This window comes from Fundulus heteroclitus, chromosome 22, assembly GCF_011125445.2.
Source record: "Fundulus heteroclitus isolate FHET01 chromosome 22, MU-UCD_Fhet_4.1, whole genome shotgun sequence".
Classification (NCBI taxonomy): domain Eukaryota; kingdom Metazoa; phylum Chordata; class Actinopteri; order Cyprinodontiformes; family Fundulidae; genus Fundulus; species Fundulus heteroclitus.
Genome location: NC_046382.1, coordinates 14686593 through 14706204, shown reverse-complemented (window position 1 = coordinate 14706204; position 19612 = coordinate 14686593). Strand labels below are relative to the sequence as shown.

Genomic DNA, 19612 nt, shown 5'->3' with positions numbered 1-19612 from the left:
GGTAATGCTGAACGCTCATTAAACGTGTGCGACAACCTGAGTGTTTCCAGCCTTTTATTTCCGAGGCACGCCGAGGAATCTCCGCCTCTCTCGACTGGATGTAATTACGGCCAAGGAATCGCAAACGTTTCATTTGCTTTCTGTTACCGACTAGGCACAATTCATGCAGTGCTGTAAAAAAAAAAAAAAATTTGCTCCTTTTCAGATTTATTCAGCTTTTTTGTTTGTCACTCTTTCAGATCATCCAAAATACATTTTAATATTAGACAAAGACGACTTCAGTAAATACAAAAAGCAGCTTTTAAAAAGGTATGATTTTATTTATTAAGGGGTTATAAAAAATAAATGTAACCAGCCTGTAAACCTGACCTAAAAGGCTCATTGCAAGTTATCTCAAACGCTTGATGCCGGTTGGCGCAGTTGCTGCAGCTAAGGGCGGCACAACCAGTTATTACAGGTTTATTACAGGTCACAATTTATTTATCAAGAAGGGCCGTGCAGGTTTAAAAAGCATTTTCCTCTGGATAGATTAGAAACAACCTTTGTCCAATATTGCTTTTATTTAAATGCTCATTTGAATGTACAAAAACAAACCTTAACATAAAGGGTAGGCATCATTGTATTTGTCAAGGCAAATGTTCTTTTATCCTTACGTCTACATCGCATGCAGGTATGACCACTTCTGATTAATTTCAAACCAGTCAAACATCGGAGCAGCATTTTAATCATTGCAAAGCGTGAATGTCTGCAATTATTTATGACACCCCCCTCCTCCTCCCTCCTATTTCTTTATGAACCACCGTCTACTGATGAGAACTGGGATCACACAAGTCCCCCCGCTCCCCGTGTTGCTTCAGGCTGAGAGGAGCTAGCGTCGCTGGCTTGACTGCAGCTGGATGAGCCGGTTGGTAGATCAGCAGACAGTGAGCACGAGCAGGTGAGGAGAAGGTCAGTGAGCAGACACAGACCATTAGTTGTGCACGATTCTCCGTGTACATGTGTGCGTCTGACAGGACAGATCCAGTATCGGGCTCAATAGTTTGGCACTAGTGCTGTTTGCGCGCGCGCGCCGATACGTATTCCAGCACAGTGGATTTCGCTGTGAGCGATGTACCAGAACAAAAGGTGTGAATTTCCAACGCACCCAAACGAGTTCAGTGACCCAGCAAGGATTGAGCAAACACAGAGCAAAGTAATTATGTATAGAGATGAAAACGTATCACAGAGCAACCGCTGAATCTTTGTTTCTCTTTTCTTTTTATAGAAGGTAGACCTGGTGCCCCTGTGTATGGCTGTGCCTCTTTAGCTGGACAATATCCATTTAAGACGCTGTTGCTGTTATTTACTTTGTGCATCCTTTGTTTTTCTTTCCAAAAGGAAGCACTCCTGGCTCAGTGCTTCTGCGTCTCTTTCCTGAACTTAGTCAGTCGTGATGCCAAAATGGACAAAACCGATGAAGGAACTGCTTCCTTAAGTTTAAGCTCTGTCGAATTCTTTCCATAGGAAGCAAACCCTGGCTCAGTGGTTTTGGGCTTAGCTATGAGCTTATTTCCCTCAATGAAGTCATTGACGGGGTGCTTGCTCCTATTAGCTCAGTGTACTCCGTTTTTCAGTCCTATAAAAAGGTACCCCTGGCTCAGTAATTCTGTGAGTGGAAGAAACTCCTCCCTGGAAGAGGCCTTTGACTAGGCTATCGCTGCCATTTTCTTTTCCATAGAAAGTAGTCCCTGCTTGGGAAGTCTGTGTTGAAATACTACCTGAACAAAGCCACTGATGTAGTTATTGCTGCAATTACGTCCGTGTATCCCTGGGTCTTAGGATAGAAAGAGCACCGATTCTTTCCGCTGCAAACTCACTGCAAAAATTGATCTAAAAATAAGTAAAAAGTTCTTAAAGTCAGTGTATTTATCCTTGATTTGAGCAGGTAAATAAGATTATCTGCCAATGGAATGAGTATTTTGACCCCTAAAATAAGATAATTAGACATCCTGCACTTGAAATAAGATAATGGAGATGAATTGTTCCTATTTTAAGTGCAAAAATATTATTCCATTGTCAAATAGTCTTATTTACCTGCTCAAATCAAGGAAAAATGCACTAATTTTAAGAACATATTACTTATTTCTAGTTCTGTTTTTGCAGTGCAGATGCTAAATCAGAATAAGGGATTGCTGAAGAGAGTCAACAGCCCTAAACAGCCTGATTCTGTTAGATAACGTTTTACTAAACAGCATTCATAGATTTAAATTTAGATCAAATCAGACTGATTGGATCTTAATCGTACAACTTCTCTGGGTTGAAAAATCACGTTTGATGCTAAAAAACAAACAAAGTTTGGCTGCCGTTAGGAAGAAATAAAAAAAAAAAAACATTAGCCTTTATCTGTACTGTACCTTGAATGAGAGGAAATCTCGCTGAGGTCTCCAATGCTGCCCTCCGTCACGTGGCCAGACATGATGGCCGAAGCGAAGCCTTGCTGCGAGTACAATTTCCCATGATCCTCCTCGGTCATTTCGTCCTCGTGGTGCTCAGAGACCCAAGGGTGCCCGTGTTCCCCGACCCTGCCCTGCAGCAGCACCCGGGCTCCGGGGGGCATGCACGGATTGGTGTCTATGCCGCTGTCCGTGGAGGCCCCTTTGATGTAGGTGAGGCCCAGCATCTCTGGGTCCATCAGGTCTCCGGAGCCGAAGTGCTTGTCGTCACTGTTGCTGGAGGCGTTGCTTGAAAGAGTATTGCTACTTGAATGGCTTGAGTTTTTATCGCCGGTCTGGTAGAGAGCGGGGAAAAGGGGCAAGAGGGGTGAAAAAATTTATGAAACTGGGTTAGATAACTGCAGATGGTTCTCAAAGTCGTTTTAATGTGCTTGCAGGTGTGGAAAGTGAAAGGAAACCCGAGTCGACTGCTCTCCTAGTTCTCAGCAAAGTTTCATATTGACGTGTTGGCCGTCTTCTCACAATGATACCGCCAACTGTATTACATTAGCTCTCGCATCTGTCTAAACAATTTTTGGAAGCTCCCTATAAACATCGGAGGTTTCCACCAGATTTTTCACCTTCAGCCTCACTATGAAAGAGAAAACACTGTATTTCATCAACTTCTCGGTAGCATGAGATAATGCATGCCACCGGGTTTTCCCCGCTGCACATGCCAATTTTAATCTGGTGCAGTGCTCTCATATCTCTGGGAGTGCAGAGTAGAGATTACTCTGACCTGATCACACCGAGGCTCTCAAGACCGCAGAGTTTTTTTTCTTTTTTTTTCTTTAGTTACACTAGAACTACTGTAAAACGGCTATAAGTCGTATGTGCCTCTGTTCTTGCTTTTTTATCCTGCTTCCTATAACTAATTGCTCTACCATGGCTTGTCTTTAACAGTGTAACAAAGGACAATTTGCATTTGAACTGCAGCCTAAAAATATACAACGTCTCCCTATTCTTCCAGGATAAAGCCTGTATATGTAATCTGGAAGTGTGGGCGCTCCTTCCCAGCTGAGACCCCCGTTGTGCAGAGAGCGTAGCATTGAGCCGTCTCAACCTGCACACAGTCTGAGCATGGCACATTTTTTTTTTTTTCTGTCAGGCTACTTGCTGACCTCCTTTTTTCTGTTGCAACCAGACCAGTGACAGGATATAGTGACAATAACAGTCAAAAGTGATGAAAAGCTAAAAAAAAACTACTCAGCCTGCTGGTGTCATTGCCATTTGACCTGTGTAATCAATGTAAAATAAAACCACACAGGTGCATGAAAGCACATCATCGTTGTTAAGCTGCCACTGCTGCTACCAGGTTCCTCCATGTTTCACCAAAGACATTTGTATGTTGACACCCCAGTGAAGTGGGGAACTAGCACGCTCCATTATTATGAGCATACTGTGTTTTTGATCCGCCCCAGGGACGTGCAACCATCCCCATTTTACATAATTTTCTAAGATTGAGGTGAGATCTTAATCTGGTGTGAAGGGAGCCCAACAAATAACCAAATTAAACTCAGTGAAATTAGATACTTGTGCATTCTTGTGGATGGATAGGATGCACCTGATATACTTTGTTTTTTTCATGCTATACTCAACATATTTAAATCATGGACGCAACTTCAATCAAATCAAATCAAAAGCAGTTGAAAAAATGAGCTCTGTGCATTAGGGCAAATGGTGCCAAGAGGAAGGTTTATTTATTCTTTTTTTTTTAGCCTGGGTTAACGGAAGCATAGCTTAAAGCATCGGCCGGCAGAAAGGCGCAGTTACTAGGATTTGCCAGCCATGACATTTGAAATGGAAGAAAAAAAATTGTTATTGATGTTGAGCAAAAAAACTGAACACTGAAGAAAAAAAAAGAATTTAGAAAAAAAAAATCAAAAAAAGGGACTAAAGCTGATAAAATACTTACAATTTTATTAAAATCTGCCTTAGAAAATGTGAGCTGGCCAGAAATGGTGAAGGGACGAGGCACCTGATTGCTTGTTGATGAAGGATATGTGACAACTGGAAAGACTGAGAGAATAGCAGTCCAGCCTAGCTGTCTTATCTGGCTCTTTATGCAATAGATCAGTTAGATGTAGCAGATCCTGACTGTGAAAGGAATACGAGGATGTTTTATCGACAAGGAGAGGATGTGTTCTGGATCTCTGAGTCTAAAGAATGTGTGTTATTTCTAATCGGCTGCATAGCCAAATGTGGTCACCACTAATCGGCTGATCAGACCCTCTTGAATGCTCTTTCTCAGTGAAGATGGCAACTTTTAAGGTAGCTGCGCTCTAAAACTCAGACAGAAAAAAAGTTGTGGTAGTAGTTTGTAGAGTAGAATTGGTCATTCATGTGTGCTTACGTCTGTTGTCTTTTTTTAAATTTATAATTGATTAAATTAGGAAAGAGTTTAATAATCCTTGACTGAAGTATGAGCCTTTTAATTGTACTAAATTAATCTTAACTGGGAAAAATGCATCAGATTTCCTTGTTTCTTTAGATTTGTAATGTAAATTGTTTGATGGGATAGGTAAAGAATTCATCCTTCAGACCAGATTTTTGAGACAGATTATATATATAAGACCAATTAGATGTGTACATTGGTACATTTTAACACAGCCTATCACTTTCCCAAAAAACAAATAATGTCCAAAATTGGATTAAATGTCATCTTGAGTCAATCTAAATGATTGCAGAGATGATATTCACCCTGGAAAGCTTGTTTGGAGAGTCCTTTCCTCCTTCTCGTTGCTTCAGAGGATTCAAAATCTTCGTTGAGGGGATGTGCCATTTGGCCTCTGTGGAGAATCATGAAAAACAATATTTACAAGCTGGTAAATGAGAAAAAAACAACATCAATAATAAAAGATCTATGTTACATTGCTCTTACTATACATTATCTGGATCTAACATGAATTTGAATCCTGAATGCATGAATGAAGATGTTAGCTTCACCTGCGGATCTCGTTCTCTCCAGGGTGGGCTCTCTCTCCCTGCGGATCTCTCCATCTCCTCCTTGGATGTCCCCTGCCCCCTCATGCAGTACAGGCGAGGGACAGCTGAAAAAAAAAAAAAAGGGCTTCAAATTATTTTCAATCTATTGTGTGTGCTTTGTTTTCTGATCAAAGAAAAGCTTTAAAAAGACCTACCACAGATTTAAAGCAATTAGCTCAAGTTTCTTTAAGGTCAAAGCACTTGAGCTTATAAAAGAATAAAGAAGCTGCCAGACAGCACTGGCGAGAGGCCTGTTTTCATTCAGCTCAACATGCCAAGCTGTTCCTAGCTCTTGACAAAAGGGAAAGAAAATCACATTTTTCAATGCAGGTCTTAATTAACGCTTCAAGGGCTAACCGGGGTTACAGCAGATGAACAGGGGGCCGCGGTGTCTCGTTATCTTTAACAAAGACTAACTGGAGATCAGTCGTCTGGTCTGCGGGTTTGCATTGGGGCAGCTCTGAGAGGGCTCAGCGGTGCTCAGCAGTCCGGTGCACCTTTGAGTCCTCTGGTTGCAAAGGTTACAGGTTTAGTCGCAGTTTTGAACAATTTATACACAGAAGTAGGTATCGAATCTTAGTTTCCCCAAGCCTGACAAATGTCTTGCCTGCACAGTTTGCAGCCTCAGATGAAATTCTTTATGTATTTATTCAAAATAGCGTGCTGCTTTGAAATATACACACACCCATCTTGGTACAGGGATGTGGCATTTATCTGGGGTTTATAGTGGTGAATCCGAACCACTGTTGTTTATTTTTCGACGGAGGAATGACCATATCACTAACTTTACTCATCTGACCCAAGCTGTCACACCCAGATGAAAGGATATCTGTAAGGATGTACCGAAGCAGGAAAAGGCTGGAACATCAGTGCTATGGTCAACAGTGATTAGAGAATGACATGACACCACGGACTGAGAGGGTGCTGACTAAGGAATAACCCCCGGCTCCAAAATCTGCACCGTAAGCCTCAGATGAAATCTGCAATATCCCCCATGGATTACCAATTTTCATTTTTCATCACGATGACGAGTCCTAAGAACACTGTACTGACTGCCGAGCAGTGGTGGTGGCATCTTCATGGCATCACTACAGGGTCAAAAACAAGGATTCCTCCAAAATCTCTAACTTTACTTTAATTCAGCGGAGTCAGATGAATTTGGACAGAGTTACATGTACCTACAGCACAATTATCGAAACCAACAAATTTAATTGAACCAATTTTACAAAGAACAATGGGGAAAGATTGAGAAGGTATTATGCCAGAACCTTCCTGATGGCTACAAAATTTAGTTTTACTTTGCAACAAATATTAGTCATGTATTTAACATTGTTTGTATGATTAAAAATTAATATGAGGATCCTGCTGATGATGGGTGGATGTAAACTTCTATTTGGAGCAATTAAAGAGTCAAAAGGAGGTTTAATTATGTGTTAAAAAGGTTAAAAAAGATGTTTTAAAATAAAAATCCAAGAACTCTGCTGCATCAAACAAAAACGTTATTTACATTTGAGACAGACGTAATGTTCCAAAATAACAAACAAAATCAATGACACATAAACACATAAATACACAAAGATCTCATGAATGAAACTGGTGCAATATTAGCCGAGCCAAAGGCAGCGCAACGCGACGGTTCTGCTCGATTTTCTTTCCTGTAAAAAACGTGCGCTGATGATTTGGTCATTTCATGCAGAAAAATTGCCATCATTTTGTAAAATTGCCCGGTCTTAGAAAGAGTGCAAGCACTGATTGAAGCTGCATTCACAACAGCGAGGAGAAAAAAAAATGAAAAAGGATAGAACCACGGGGGAAAGTAAAAATATAAAATGAAAGAGTAACTCATTTAAACTCCTTTTTACCCGTCATATCCAGGCTGCTGGGACCAGTTGCTGCTGCCGCACGGTCCTGGATCGCTGGAGGACGATTGGTTACTGGGTGAGCTGCGGTAGTGCTGGTCTCCCTTGTTGCATATAGTGACCTGGGGATTCTCCATGTCCTGTAACGTCCTGCAGAAAAAAGAAATTTATGGTTAGTAGAAACTACATCTCTTATTGCTACACTGAAGCTTGGGATTCTCTATTTCTTCTTAGACTGCTAATGTTAGCAAATCTTTGTCCGACAGACATAAAAGATAAATAATTTCCGCACTAATCCACTGTCCTCGTCTTTGTACCTATTGAAATTAGATGCAAAACTTGCTGAGGCTGTAACAAGGAAAAACGTTAACAACACTATCGCTGGGTGTCGCAGCAGAGAATTGTTCCTTTGCATGTGAGCACCAGGGATAATCTGCACAGAAAACGTCGGTGCTGTCAGTGAGGGAGAAGGCGTCTTGTTCTCCAAACACAAACACAAAAGAGATTAGTTCTGGTTATAAGCCACAGAGAGAGTAATCCAGATGGAGACTGCCTGAAAGCATGTGGGGCAAAATGAGGCTCAGAATTCACACAGACCTTAGATTCTTGCTTGAAACCCACCAGCATACAGCCCAATAATCCAGTCTGATCATTTACTTTATTCCCGTAGATTGTTCCGAGCTTTCTGTGCACCCTCATCAGAGTCAATCACTGAAGTCGCATATGCTTGCTTTTGCTAGAGAACAAATACGTTCACGTGAGAATCACTATCAGCCTTATTTGGCCATGACGCTGCGTGCAAAATTATGAAATCTGACTTTGCTTACAACGCTTCACAGTGTACAGACACAAGATAGAAAAATATAAACAACAATAAATACATGCGTGTTGATGTTTTTATTTTTTTTACACTCAAAGAACAAAAAAGGGAGGCTGTGAAGTGCAAACAGGCTTATTTTGTCTCACAGCAGTGTAACTTAACTAATCAGGCTGTGAGGTCTTCTTTAATTTATCAGAGAGACAGCCTGGGGGGTGGAGAGACTGTCTCTGTAGCGCAGACCTGAAGGTAAAAGTCTAAAAAGTTGATGTGCAGGGTGCACTACAAAAAGGGTACTAAAAGCAAGTAACATTTTCTTAAAATTAGCATATTTTTTCTTAATTTGAGCAGCTAAATAAGACTATTTGCCAATGGAATTAGTATTTTCCCCCCTAAAATAAGATAATTAGGAATTCTGCTCTTGAAATAAGATGATGGCGATGAATTGTTCCTATTTAAAGTGCACAAATCTTATTCCATTGGCATATAGTCTTATTTACCTGCTCAAATCAAGGACAAATACACTAATTTCAAGAAAATATCACTTACTTTTAATTCCCTTTTGCAGTGTTGTGGGGTCTGCAGAGATATCAGCTGCCCCTTTTCCTGACCCTGGACCCGTACAAGACCTGGATGGAGGGAAGGTCAGCTCCGATGATCCTCTCTCCAGACTTGATTGTTGTAGTCGTAGTTTGAAGCTGTCCTGTTTGCTGGACGAGCCAAACCACACAATGATGGACGCACACAGGACTGACTGAATGATGGCAGTGTGGAAGATGACCAGCGGCTCCTGTGGAAGGATGAACTTCTTCAGGTGCCACAGGGGGTCCAGTCTCTGCTGGGCCTTTTTTGTTAAGGTGCCTGTGCAAGGACCAGATAAAGGGTGGTTCCCTTTCAACTGGGTTCCCTTATATAGGAAATTTTATGACCAATCTGTATAATCTGATTGAATTTGACTTTGGAAAGTGCCTTGAGATGACATGTTTCATGAATTGGCGCTATATAAATAAAATTGAATTGAACCCAACAATGGTGGTTTTCTTAATAATGATGAGGGAGGGATCGTCACACAGCTCCAGAGACTTGTTGAAGATCTGCGTGAATATCACGCATTATAAAGAGCTCTGGAGACCTTCTGTTTGCAGCACCATGCAAATGTATTCACATGAACGAATTTCAATAAAATGCAGACACGTGACTGATTCTTTCTATGCAGCCTGGTACTAAAAAGACTGAAAGACCTGCACTGGTCTGTTGCCAGATGAAAACAAAATAGAAATGTCTAGCCTGTATGAAGCACACACCGTGTTGGAGAAGTGCTACAATGAACGCGAGGCTCTCATTGTGAAACGGGAGTTTTTTTTTCAGGTAAATCCTGAAAGCAAATGTTTTAAAAGCTGCAAAACCTTTTACTCTAGGGCAGATGTTCAACTTCCAGCAGGACAGACCTTAAACACACATCTGGAGCTATAATGGCGTATTCATATGTAGCGTAGCCCAGCGGGCTGAATACAAACTGCAGAAAAGAAAAACTGCAGGTGGCTCATGTTACCCTTAGCTACCTCTATAGTTACGCTGCTATAGGCTTAGGCTGCTGGAAGACATCAGGGCCTATTTTTCTCACTCTGCTGAGTTCTCCTACTGTTCTCCATTTTTGCATTGCTTGTCGTCATTTCAGCTTTTAACTTTTTGTTCTCTCTCTTTTTTCTTCATAGTAGGTACACCTGGTCTGGCGTTCTGTTAACTGTGACATCATCCAGAGAAGACGGCTCACCCGTTATTACCATCTAATGTAGAACAGATTACTGGATCAATGTGTGCTTCTGTGCTTTTTTGTCTCTCTTGTTGTGTCTCTGCTCTGTCTTCTGTAACCCCTAGTGGGTCGAGTCAGATGACCGTTCACACTGAGCCTGATTCTGCTGGAGGTTTTCCCTTTCTGTTAAAGGGGAGTTTTCCTCTCCACTGTCGCTTGATGCTTGCTCAGTATGAGGGATTGCTGCAAAGCCATGGACAATGCAGACGACTCTCCCTGTAGCTCTACGCTTGTGAAATTTTTGACCAATCTGTATAATCTGATTGAATTTGACTTTGTAAAGTGCCTTGAGATGACATTCATGAATTGGCGCTATATAAATAAAATTGAATTGAACTGAATTGAAAGTGTGAACCACCAGATTTGAGAAAGACTCCTGGATAGGTTTTTTCAGAAAAAACAGCACAAAGGTCCAATTGCCTCTGATTTAAGCCTGTTTGCTGTTTAGATTTCAGATTTTATTTTATTAAAAAAATAACCTGAAAGCCATGCATCTTTCTGTGTGTTGGTCTATCACATACAACTCCATTAAAAAGCCATTTGTCGCCGTTAAGTGAAAAATGTGAAACAGTTTAAGGGAAATAAAGACCGCTGCTAGGCACTGCGCACATAAGTAGATGCTAAAAGCATACTTTATTTATGCTGGAAGAGTACTTTAGTCACTATAGAGGATAACAAATTAGTCATGCGTCGTCATCTGCGCTCTCCTTTTGTCGGGGACCTTACCAGAAAAAAAAAATAAGCCGTCACAACTGAATCCCTGCGCACATCATCAAACGCATTAGTTTGATCGCAACATTTCCTCTCCTCCACCGGGTCCCGGTGCTTTAATTTGAAGCAGCAGCGTCTTCTTTTTTTGTTCTCCTCCCCAGAGATACGGTGTTCTGAGGAGGGGGGGTATCAAATGCAATATTCCTCTCAGCGGTTGCAACAGCAACTGAAGGTTCACTCTGGTTTTTGAAGCACCGGGGTATTTTATATAGCACAGATTCTGGATTCAACCTGAGGATGGGATTATGCATTATGGGGACGGTTTAAGCTGTGGATCCTTCCTCAATAGCTACCCCGGGGGGGGGGGGGGGGGGAGACCTCCTGACACGTTTCGTGCATCAGTCACCGCGGGGATAAAAGTTGCACATTTGAAGCATTTTCTGATTTGCCAATACTGTCACTGCCATTTATTCCTAATGGTTTTAGTCATCTGTGCTGCTTCTCTACACTTAAGATGATTGAGAGTCATCGCTAAACATTATGCCTTCTTCTCCTTCAATTAGTCAAACTATTAAAAGAGATGACAACATAATTTGTCTTGATTTATGCCTGTAGAATACGCTCCTGTATAATAACACCTCTCCTCTCTCCCTCTCGCCCTCCTTCTACCACCGACACCCCCACCGAGGCGCCGCACGTCATGGTCCGGGGAAGAGCGCTGTCTTTGTCTCCGTAGTAATTGGATGAGATGAGGCGAGCCGTGTCAGTGTCCCTATCACCTCCTCCTCAGCGGGGTGCAAGGAAGAGGGAGGGAGAGCGGAGAAAAAAGGGAGCGAGGGAGGAGAAGCGGAGTTCTCCCACTTCCAGAGAGCCTGATTAGGCAGGGAAGGCGGCCATTATCCAAGTAGAGTCAGAGCAGGCAACACCAGGGGGGGGGGGGGGGGGGTCGGTGTGACACACTGGAAAGGTTATCATGACTGTAGGGGTTTCATTAGACTGAACAAATCACTGCTTTACATGGCTGAATGGAGATGTCCAGAGTAGGACAGGAACAAAGTCTAAATGTGGCCTTATCGTGTGAAGGGAGATGAAAGCGAGGCTGCGAATTCATTGGACTAAAATGCCCTGTTTGTATGTATGCAAATAAGCCAACACAATAACAGCTCCTCAAAGTGTCCCTGTGGCTCTTTTCTAAATGGGGAAAAAAAAAAAAAAAAACAGAGTTCAAAGACGTTCTCGCGGAGGACTGAGGGTGGTGGGGATGTTTGATGGGAGCTTCCATAAAAAAACACATCGGCAGAAAACTCTTAAAAGCTTTGTTTTTTCTCTCTCGATCGTGAAATCTTACAATCTCGCAATTGTTGTTGCTTCTCCAACCACCTTTAACAGGATGATTAACCGCATATCGCTTTCATTTCAGCTGTACTGTGTTACTAAAAGATATTTAAAGGCATTTTAATGAGGCAGTCTTGCTGGGCACTGCTGGTCAGCAGGCAGAAAGAGGCATGTTAAAGTTTGCTCTTGCTTACAAGAAAGACAAATTTAGTTGTCTGGAAAAACGTAGATCTGTTCAAGAAAAACGGTCATGTTGTGGAAACTGAACGACAGCCACCCTTCAAAATGACTTCATTTAGCAGGTGTTCTATAACTGTGATAATTCATATTTTGATTCTATTTTAGAAGCACCGGGGATACTCGCTGAATACATATTGTGCATGAAAGAAAGATAAAGGGCTTTTTAAGCCAGCTGTACTCAGCAACAGTTAGGGGATGGGCAGCGCTGTGCGACTCTATGCTCAGTACAGCTGGAAAAAAACACTTTTTTTTCCCCCAAAGCAAATGATTTTGAACCCATAACCTTTTAAAACCATGGTACCGATAGCCAGCCTGGGGCTTAATGAGAACATGACCACAGAATTTGGTCAAAGAGGTCTTGCACTCAAGAGATAAGACCATTAATAGGCTAATAAAATAAAAGCAAACCCTCAGATATCACAGCGACATTCGCTGGGTCTACAAAAGAAAGCAACTGCGCTGCATCACAGGGGGATTTTATGGGTGAGACAAAAAACAGTTCACTATATTCAAGTGAAGATGTCTCGAAAGCAAGCAGAGGATTATCTCATGTATTCTTCACTCACGTAAAAATATGATCTGCCCATGCCAAAATGACACCAGGAAATGCAATAATTACAACACCTTGGCTATACAACAGGCAGACAGATGCCATGTTTGGGCTGATCATCATCTGGTTTGAGATGAAAACCTTCTCCTGAGTTATTTTTAGCCCTTTATCCTCAGAGCTGTGGTTTGGAGAAGGAAAAAAAGGGCAGCAGAGGATGAAACAGAAAGTTTTACCTGGAGCCATCCGGCAGCTTCCTATCAAAGGAAGTGCTTCGCGGGATAGCCGCCTGGTGCTGCTGTAGGATTTGCTGGCACTGCAGGCGGTCGGGACCCTGCGTGGGCGAGCCCCGGGACAGAGGCGCCCCAGCAGTCGCAGGCACCCGGTGCCAGGTGGTGTTTCTCCTGAAGGGCGTCTTGTACTCGCAAGGCTGGCCCTCGCTGTCGACTTTGTACTCCACCATCGGTATCCGGTAAAGTTCGGAACAGCCCCTGAGGAAAAGAGCCCGAAAATGTTCCAAAGGTTAAAGTTTATCAGCTGATTGCATTAGTGGCTAAAGTAGAAAACATAGCGGTTTATTTTTTCTCTCCTAAAAAAAAGCATTAAAAATGACATGAAATATGATCTTGCTGTGTTTTGATGCATCTATTCCATTATTCAGCTTCCCAGCTTTATGTATTAATTAATTCTACAGACTGAATGTATAAATATGTAATGTTAAAAGTTACACTCAGGGTTAAAAAGCAGGTTTTATAAATAAATAAGTATTATATTTAGCATGAAATTACGCAAGAAACATTAATAACCCTTCCAAATGTTTTCCATTTGGACCAAAATACTTCAATATAATTGGGATTTTATCTTATAAAACAATAGGAACGAATGAATCTATGATATGTACCTGGATAATAATGTGTATGGAAAATAGAAAAAAAAAAAAAAACCCACAACCATCACCCTAAACATGAATTTCAATCATGAAACATGATGGTGGCACTGTCATGCTGGGGTGCAAAGAGGATAGATGCAAATGCATGGCACACCTTTTACATTTTTATTTTCCTTTCAAAACAACTATTTTGTGCTGGGGTGTCAGAAAAACTAATCCCGATAAAATGCATTAAAGTTTGCAGTTGTAACCCTAGCTCTAACCCTTGACGTGTTGAGGTATTGGGTCAGTGTATCAGGATCTGTCTTACAGTAGTGTTCTTCATATCTTACTGATCATTCTTTCTGTGTGGCTGCTTCAAATCAGATTTCACCCATAACCCCTTAAGCCAGTGAGCTCTAGCTCTTTAACAACAATAACGCTCTTGTAGCTGACTAACTGAGCCCAACAACACACTTATCATATATCCAGATCTTCCTCTGAGACTTAGACAACGTTATTTGTCATTTTGTATGCACAGAGTGCGTACAGAACGAAATTTCGTTTGCATACAGCTTGAAAATTTCAGCGAATTGCAGTAGATTTCAGAATAAAGTAAGTTACAGGACAAAATTACAGGATATAGTGCAACAGACTCCTTTACAAAAGTATCTACCAAAAATATAATAGCATCCCACATTTTCAATTTCAAGAATAAATTCCAAATTTCAAAAAATGTGCTAAAATGGCATAAAAACAATAGGGGCTTGCTTGGATCTCTTTCGAACTAAACATGTATAACTTCTCAATTGCTTGTTGTGTGAACACCAAACTTGCTACAGATGTAACCAAGATGTTGTAGTTACAATATATTGCCTTTATTTCCATATTTAGAGAAAAAGTAAGAAGTTTTATATGTAAACATCTATTTTTTTTTTAGGTGAAATGTATGTTTTGGGCATTTAAATCTCATTTAAGGCCCAGAACAATTTACTCTCTAATTTTCACACCCACATCATCCTCCAGGACCTTTACATTAGCTGAAAACAAGATTAGCAGTTTAGGCATGGTACAAGTAGAGTGTCTTATAAAGTATGAGTATGCATTTTTTGTAAAATAGACCCTTGGGCTTAAGAGACGATCTCCTGATCTCTGATGAAATCACAGAGGTTTTCTCACGTCACATCACTACTCATCCAGCTCCCCTGGTTCCCTATCCACTCCAGCGTACACGTTTGGATCTTGGTTCTTAACAGGGCTCTGAATGGTCAAACACCAGCATACATCTGTGTGTCCCTAGCAGGTCCCTATGGTCATGTGACTAAAGCCTGCTAATTGTGCTGCATATAAAGCTGAAAACTAAAGGTGACAGGGCCTTCTCAGCAGTAGCCCCAGGACTCTTTCCCCTTTGTATTGAGGTCAGTAGACTCAGTTGAGTGTGTTAAAAAGCAATCAAATACTCATCATTTTACAATTCCTTTAATTAACTATTTTGATGTACCGGCGTTTAAGGTTTTTCGTTTCCTTTTGTACAGCACTTTGTGGTCTACATCTTGAAAGGCACTACATAAATAGATTTGCTCCGAAACATTTAGCCTGAAGGAGGTATCTAGATACACTAATCCACATGCTTAGAACAATACATGTCAAACAGGGGGTAAAATACACATGTAATTGTGCACACCAGGGCCCTATGGGTGCATTCTAATTAAAAAGAAACACGAGGAGGATTTTAATCGGAGCTGAAACTCTCAGTTCACCACTACCCCAGAATCGGCTTTTCTTGAGTCTTTCATACTACTACCGCTAACAACACTGTCTCAAAAGACAAGGCATGCGATCCATTTTATGCAACATTAATCTTTTGGCCTGGGCAGAGAAGTGGAGCGTATGTTTGAATGGAAGGTAGGTTTGCTGGGTGGTTTTGTTCTTCTAGCTCTCCATCAGTCTTTCAGGTATAAGCTGGATGATTACTCAGCCACCCCCCCCCACTCCCCCCACCCCACACTCACTCTATTTTCCAGGATGTACTGGAGGATGGAGAGCTCTGTATACTTTGCTGTGGTCATACGCGTACAAACAGTGGTGCTTGAGGAGGATGCTCTGATTGAAAAGGCTGCAGCAAAAGGGGGGCGAGTAATTCCTCTCAGGGGGACCCTTTCATCAAACTGCTAGACCGTGGGCAGCTGGGCTGTTTACAGCTGACCTCCCACTGGAGCCAGAGGACGCAATACAGGAAAGACCAACAGTACTTTGTGCTGGCTTTTTGAATGAAAAATGAATAGTTTCTCTTCATCCCACAGTTTTAGATGTGCAGTGAATGTATACACAGGCATAGCATTAGGACCACCTGCCCAACAGTGTGTCGTTTCCCCCTTTTGCTGTAAAAAACTGTCGAGGCACTGGCTCCACTTGACCCCCTAAAGCCGTGCTACAGTATCTGACACCGAGATATTAGCAGCATCCTTTATGTCCTGCAAGTCGTGAGAAAGTGGCCTCTACGGATTGGATATGTGTGTCCAGCTTATTCTACAGTACTAGAATGTTACCGTCCTCAAACCATTGCTGAACTCATTTTGATTGGTGGCAACGTCCATGATCCTGCTGAAAGAGGCCACATATATCGGGGGCCATTTCCATTTATGTTGTTGCTTTGTGGTACGTGTACAAATAGCCTTTAAGGATGGCAGGACCTAAGGTTTCCATGGTAAATGACTGATTTGCATCTGGCTATCTATAAAAAACACAATGTGATTCATCACATCAGGCCATCTACTTTTATTGGTCTGTGGTCCAGTTTCAATGTTCACTAGCCCAGTGTTGGCTTTCTTGGTGGACATGGGTCTGCCTGGGCACCCTGACTGCTACTATACTCCTACTATACAACCCAAGACACAAGCGACAAAACAGCAATGCACTTTTTAATTTGGGATCAGCATTAACTTTTTCAGCGGTTTGGAAAACAGTAGCTCCTCTTCGCCATTTGCATCACTGTTAGCAGTTCACTTCAGTTCCTTCCTTTGACCACCACTGAAAGATACTGACACTTTAAGACCCGTTGATGTCTGTGCTTTGGAGTTGTCCAGCCATCACAGTTTGGACCCTTTCAAACTCACTCAAATCTTTAAAACTGGCCAGTTTTACAGCTTCTTACACATCAACTTCCAGGAAAACAAAGGTAATTTTGAAACCTATATTTCCCACCCACCAATGATGAGATGATTAGTTATATTCACTTCACCCGTCAATGGTTGTAATGTAACGCCTATGAACTGAGTGGCCTTTCAGCCCATGTTGATACAGGACATGTTTTATTGCAAACAAACATCTCTTTCTTGTAAGCCAATATCTTTACAAATATTTTCTTATTTTTTTTTATTAATTAATTTTTTGCAAATTTCATAACCAAACATTTTTAACCGCTGGGAACCAAACCCATCTCCTTCCGGCAGGGAATTCCCATAGTGTTTACGCTTGCAGTCAGAAAGAGATAAAGGCATGCTAGTCATAGTGTATATAAATCTCTTCATTTGAACATATAATAACTAAATTCTTCAAAGATATAACTCCAATTATTATGGCATTAAAGAAAATTACTTTTATAATTCTAAATTAGCTAAAACATATACATACATATATATATATATATATATATATATATATATATATATATATATATATATATATATATATATATATTTTTAAGATTTATTGTCAGAAAGTAAGAATAAAAAATAAATAAATAAATAAATAAATAAATAAAAATCCAATGTGTCTTTTTATACGGAGTATGTCAATATCAGCTTTCAAGTCAATGTGCATCAACCATTCATGTTGAAGGGGTACTCAGGTCTTTTCAGCACACATTAGCATCTTCAAAGAGCCTAAAACCAATATCCAAGCTGGTTTGAAGTTTAATTCTGCCATCAAGAAAGCATTTACAGCAGCTAAAACTCAGACGGTGTCCAACTAATGACGAACAAGTGTCACTCATGCAAGCAGATGGCAACATGCCCAGTAGGTGGACTCTATTAATCTAGTCTAGAAAGTCAGGCAGGAAGCAGCAACTTCTACACCCTCACAGGTTTTAATCCACTTTCAGTGAGAGTCAGCAGGAAATGTTTGAACTAAAACACCCCCAACATTTTCAAGCTATAATAATTTATTTTTTGTTGAGGATGTGGGACTTGCATTAACAAAAGGCTGCATCTATAGAATCAAATTGGTTCGGACATGCAGAGAGAGAACATGCAAACGCCAGGCCAGGATTTAAACCCTGGACCTTCTTGCTGCAATGTAACAGTGCTATCAAACTGCTCAGCTCTACAACGCATAAAATACATTATAGTATTACTAGAGCTTGGTGCCAGACAGACTTTTTTTTTTTTTTTTAAATGTTAAAAATGTGACGGTGAAACTTAAAAAGTCATATATGATCACATATGTAAAGGTGAGGAATAATCTATATCTATCTATATTCCTTTCCTTCTATAGTATAAGGTGAACTACGTACATCTAAAGAGGACTTTTTTTATATATATAATTTAAGTCAAGCAGTAAAAAAATTTAAACCAGCAATGTCACCGAATTGATGAAACAAAACGTGTAACTTTGAACTACGATCCCCGAAACAATGAATTCAGCAGCAAATTTTGACAACCGTTATGCATGTATGTCAGATTATTTAGAGGAAAATTGACGTAATTGTTATGTATTGATGGAGCTGTTGTACTTCCTAAAAAAAAAAAAGAAAAAAAAAAAAAAAGCTGTGATTTAATAAAGACTGCAGTATCCAACTACTTTCGTTCTCTAACCTGAGGTCTTTTTGGTCAGTTTTATTTTTCCGGATGTTAACAAGAGTGTTAATTTGGCCAGGCTGTTGGTCAATTGTTTTTAAACAGAGCTGCTAATCCTCTCATTACCTTGATTAACCGAGTGTGTGTGGTCATGCCTGGTAGCCACGCGTCATTACTCCCAGCTAAAGGCTAAGCCCTGCTAACAGCTTGTCTGCAACAAACGTCTCAGACTCTCTCTCTTGCTCTGCTTTCTGCACCAGAATCTTTGAAGGAGTGAAACTGAGAAACTTTAACTTTCTGTTAGCACCAATGTGAGCTTAAAACCTTCTGCTGATCTGATGGGAGTGGAATGTGCTTGTTTTTAAATGTGAGGAGTCTCTCTTTCTCGCTGTATAAATCAACTTGAAACGGCAGGAAATGAGTGTTTAGACAACTGTTCAAGAAAAGCTGGAGGCTCGCAGCGGCGGACCTGAAGAGGCAGTCGACGTTTGCAGTCGTGTTTAAATTAACAGCAGCTAGATCAAAAAAGCCAATAAAGCTCTAAACACTTAAAACAGCCTTTATTTCCATATGCTGTAAAGCACGGGGGGACGCTGCACATTCATTTCCAAAGCTAAACATTAATCAAATGTGTGATCAATGTATTAAAAGTGGGAGAAGAGGATCTATAACAGCCTAGGGCTGGACGATATTTTAAAAAAGCATATTGATAAAATATAAATCATATTGATCGATATCAAAACTTATCAACAAATTCAAAACCTATGATTTAAGTGCAGCCCTGGCCATTTTATGCTGTTGCTTGGCACCTTTTTTTTTTTTTTAGATACAGACACAAACACTGAATTCAAACCCTTTATTCAACCAACTTTTTACCAAAACCACACAGTTCAGAGAGCAAGTCTTCTTTTATCTTTTTATAAAACGTGTAAAGGGGGCGGAGCTTGGTGACGGAGTGTTCCTGGATCTGTTTGTGATTGGTTGGGGGGATGTAATGATTGTAATATTAACCTACATCATTGGATGAATGCTAAAGGAGAGAAAACTTTTTTTCTGTTGAACTTTTTTTTTAACCGCTTTTTTCTATCATCGATATACGTCTATCAATCGATATATATTGATAATGAATTATCATCCAGCCCTACAACAGCCGTTCCTGGAATTTCCTTT

The 19612-nt window shown here is 40.8% G+C and overlaps 1 protein-coding gene across 5 annotated transcripts in view; it reads right to left on the bottom strand.

The window, feature by feature from the left end:
- LOC105916024 (signal-induced proliferation-associated 1-like protein 2) overlaps positions 1 to 19612 on the bottom strand; it is a 132351-nt gene that overhangs the window by 27048 nt on the left and 85691 nt on the right. For all 5 annotated transcript variants that reach the window (XM_036126535.1, XM_012850317.3, XM_036126532.1 and 2 more), the window contains exons 10-14: positions 13015 to 13269; positions 7319 to 7465; positions 5418 to 5521; positions 5172 to 5260; positions 2394 to 2767 (exon numbers count right to left, since the gene is read on the bottom strand). In XM_036126535.1, the coding sequence (XP_035982428.1) occupies positions 2394 to 2767; positions 5172 to 5260; positions 5418 to 5521; positions 7319 to 7465; positions 13015 to 13269 (969 nt within the window). The remainder of the gene's footprint in view (positions 1 to 2393; positions 2768 to 5171; positions 5261 to 5417; positions 5522 to 7318; positions 7466 to 13014; positions 13270 to 19612) is intronic.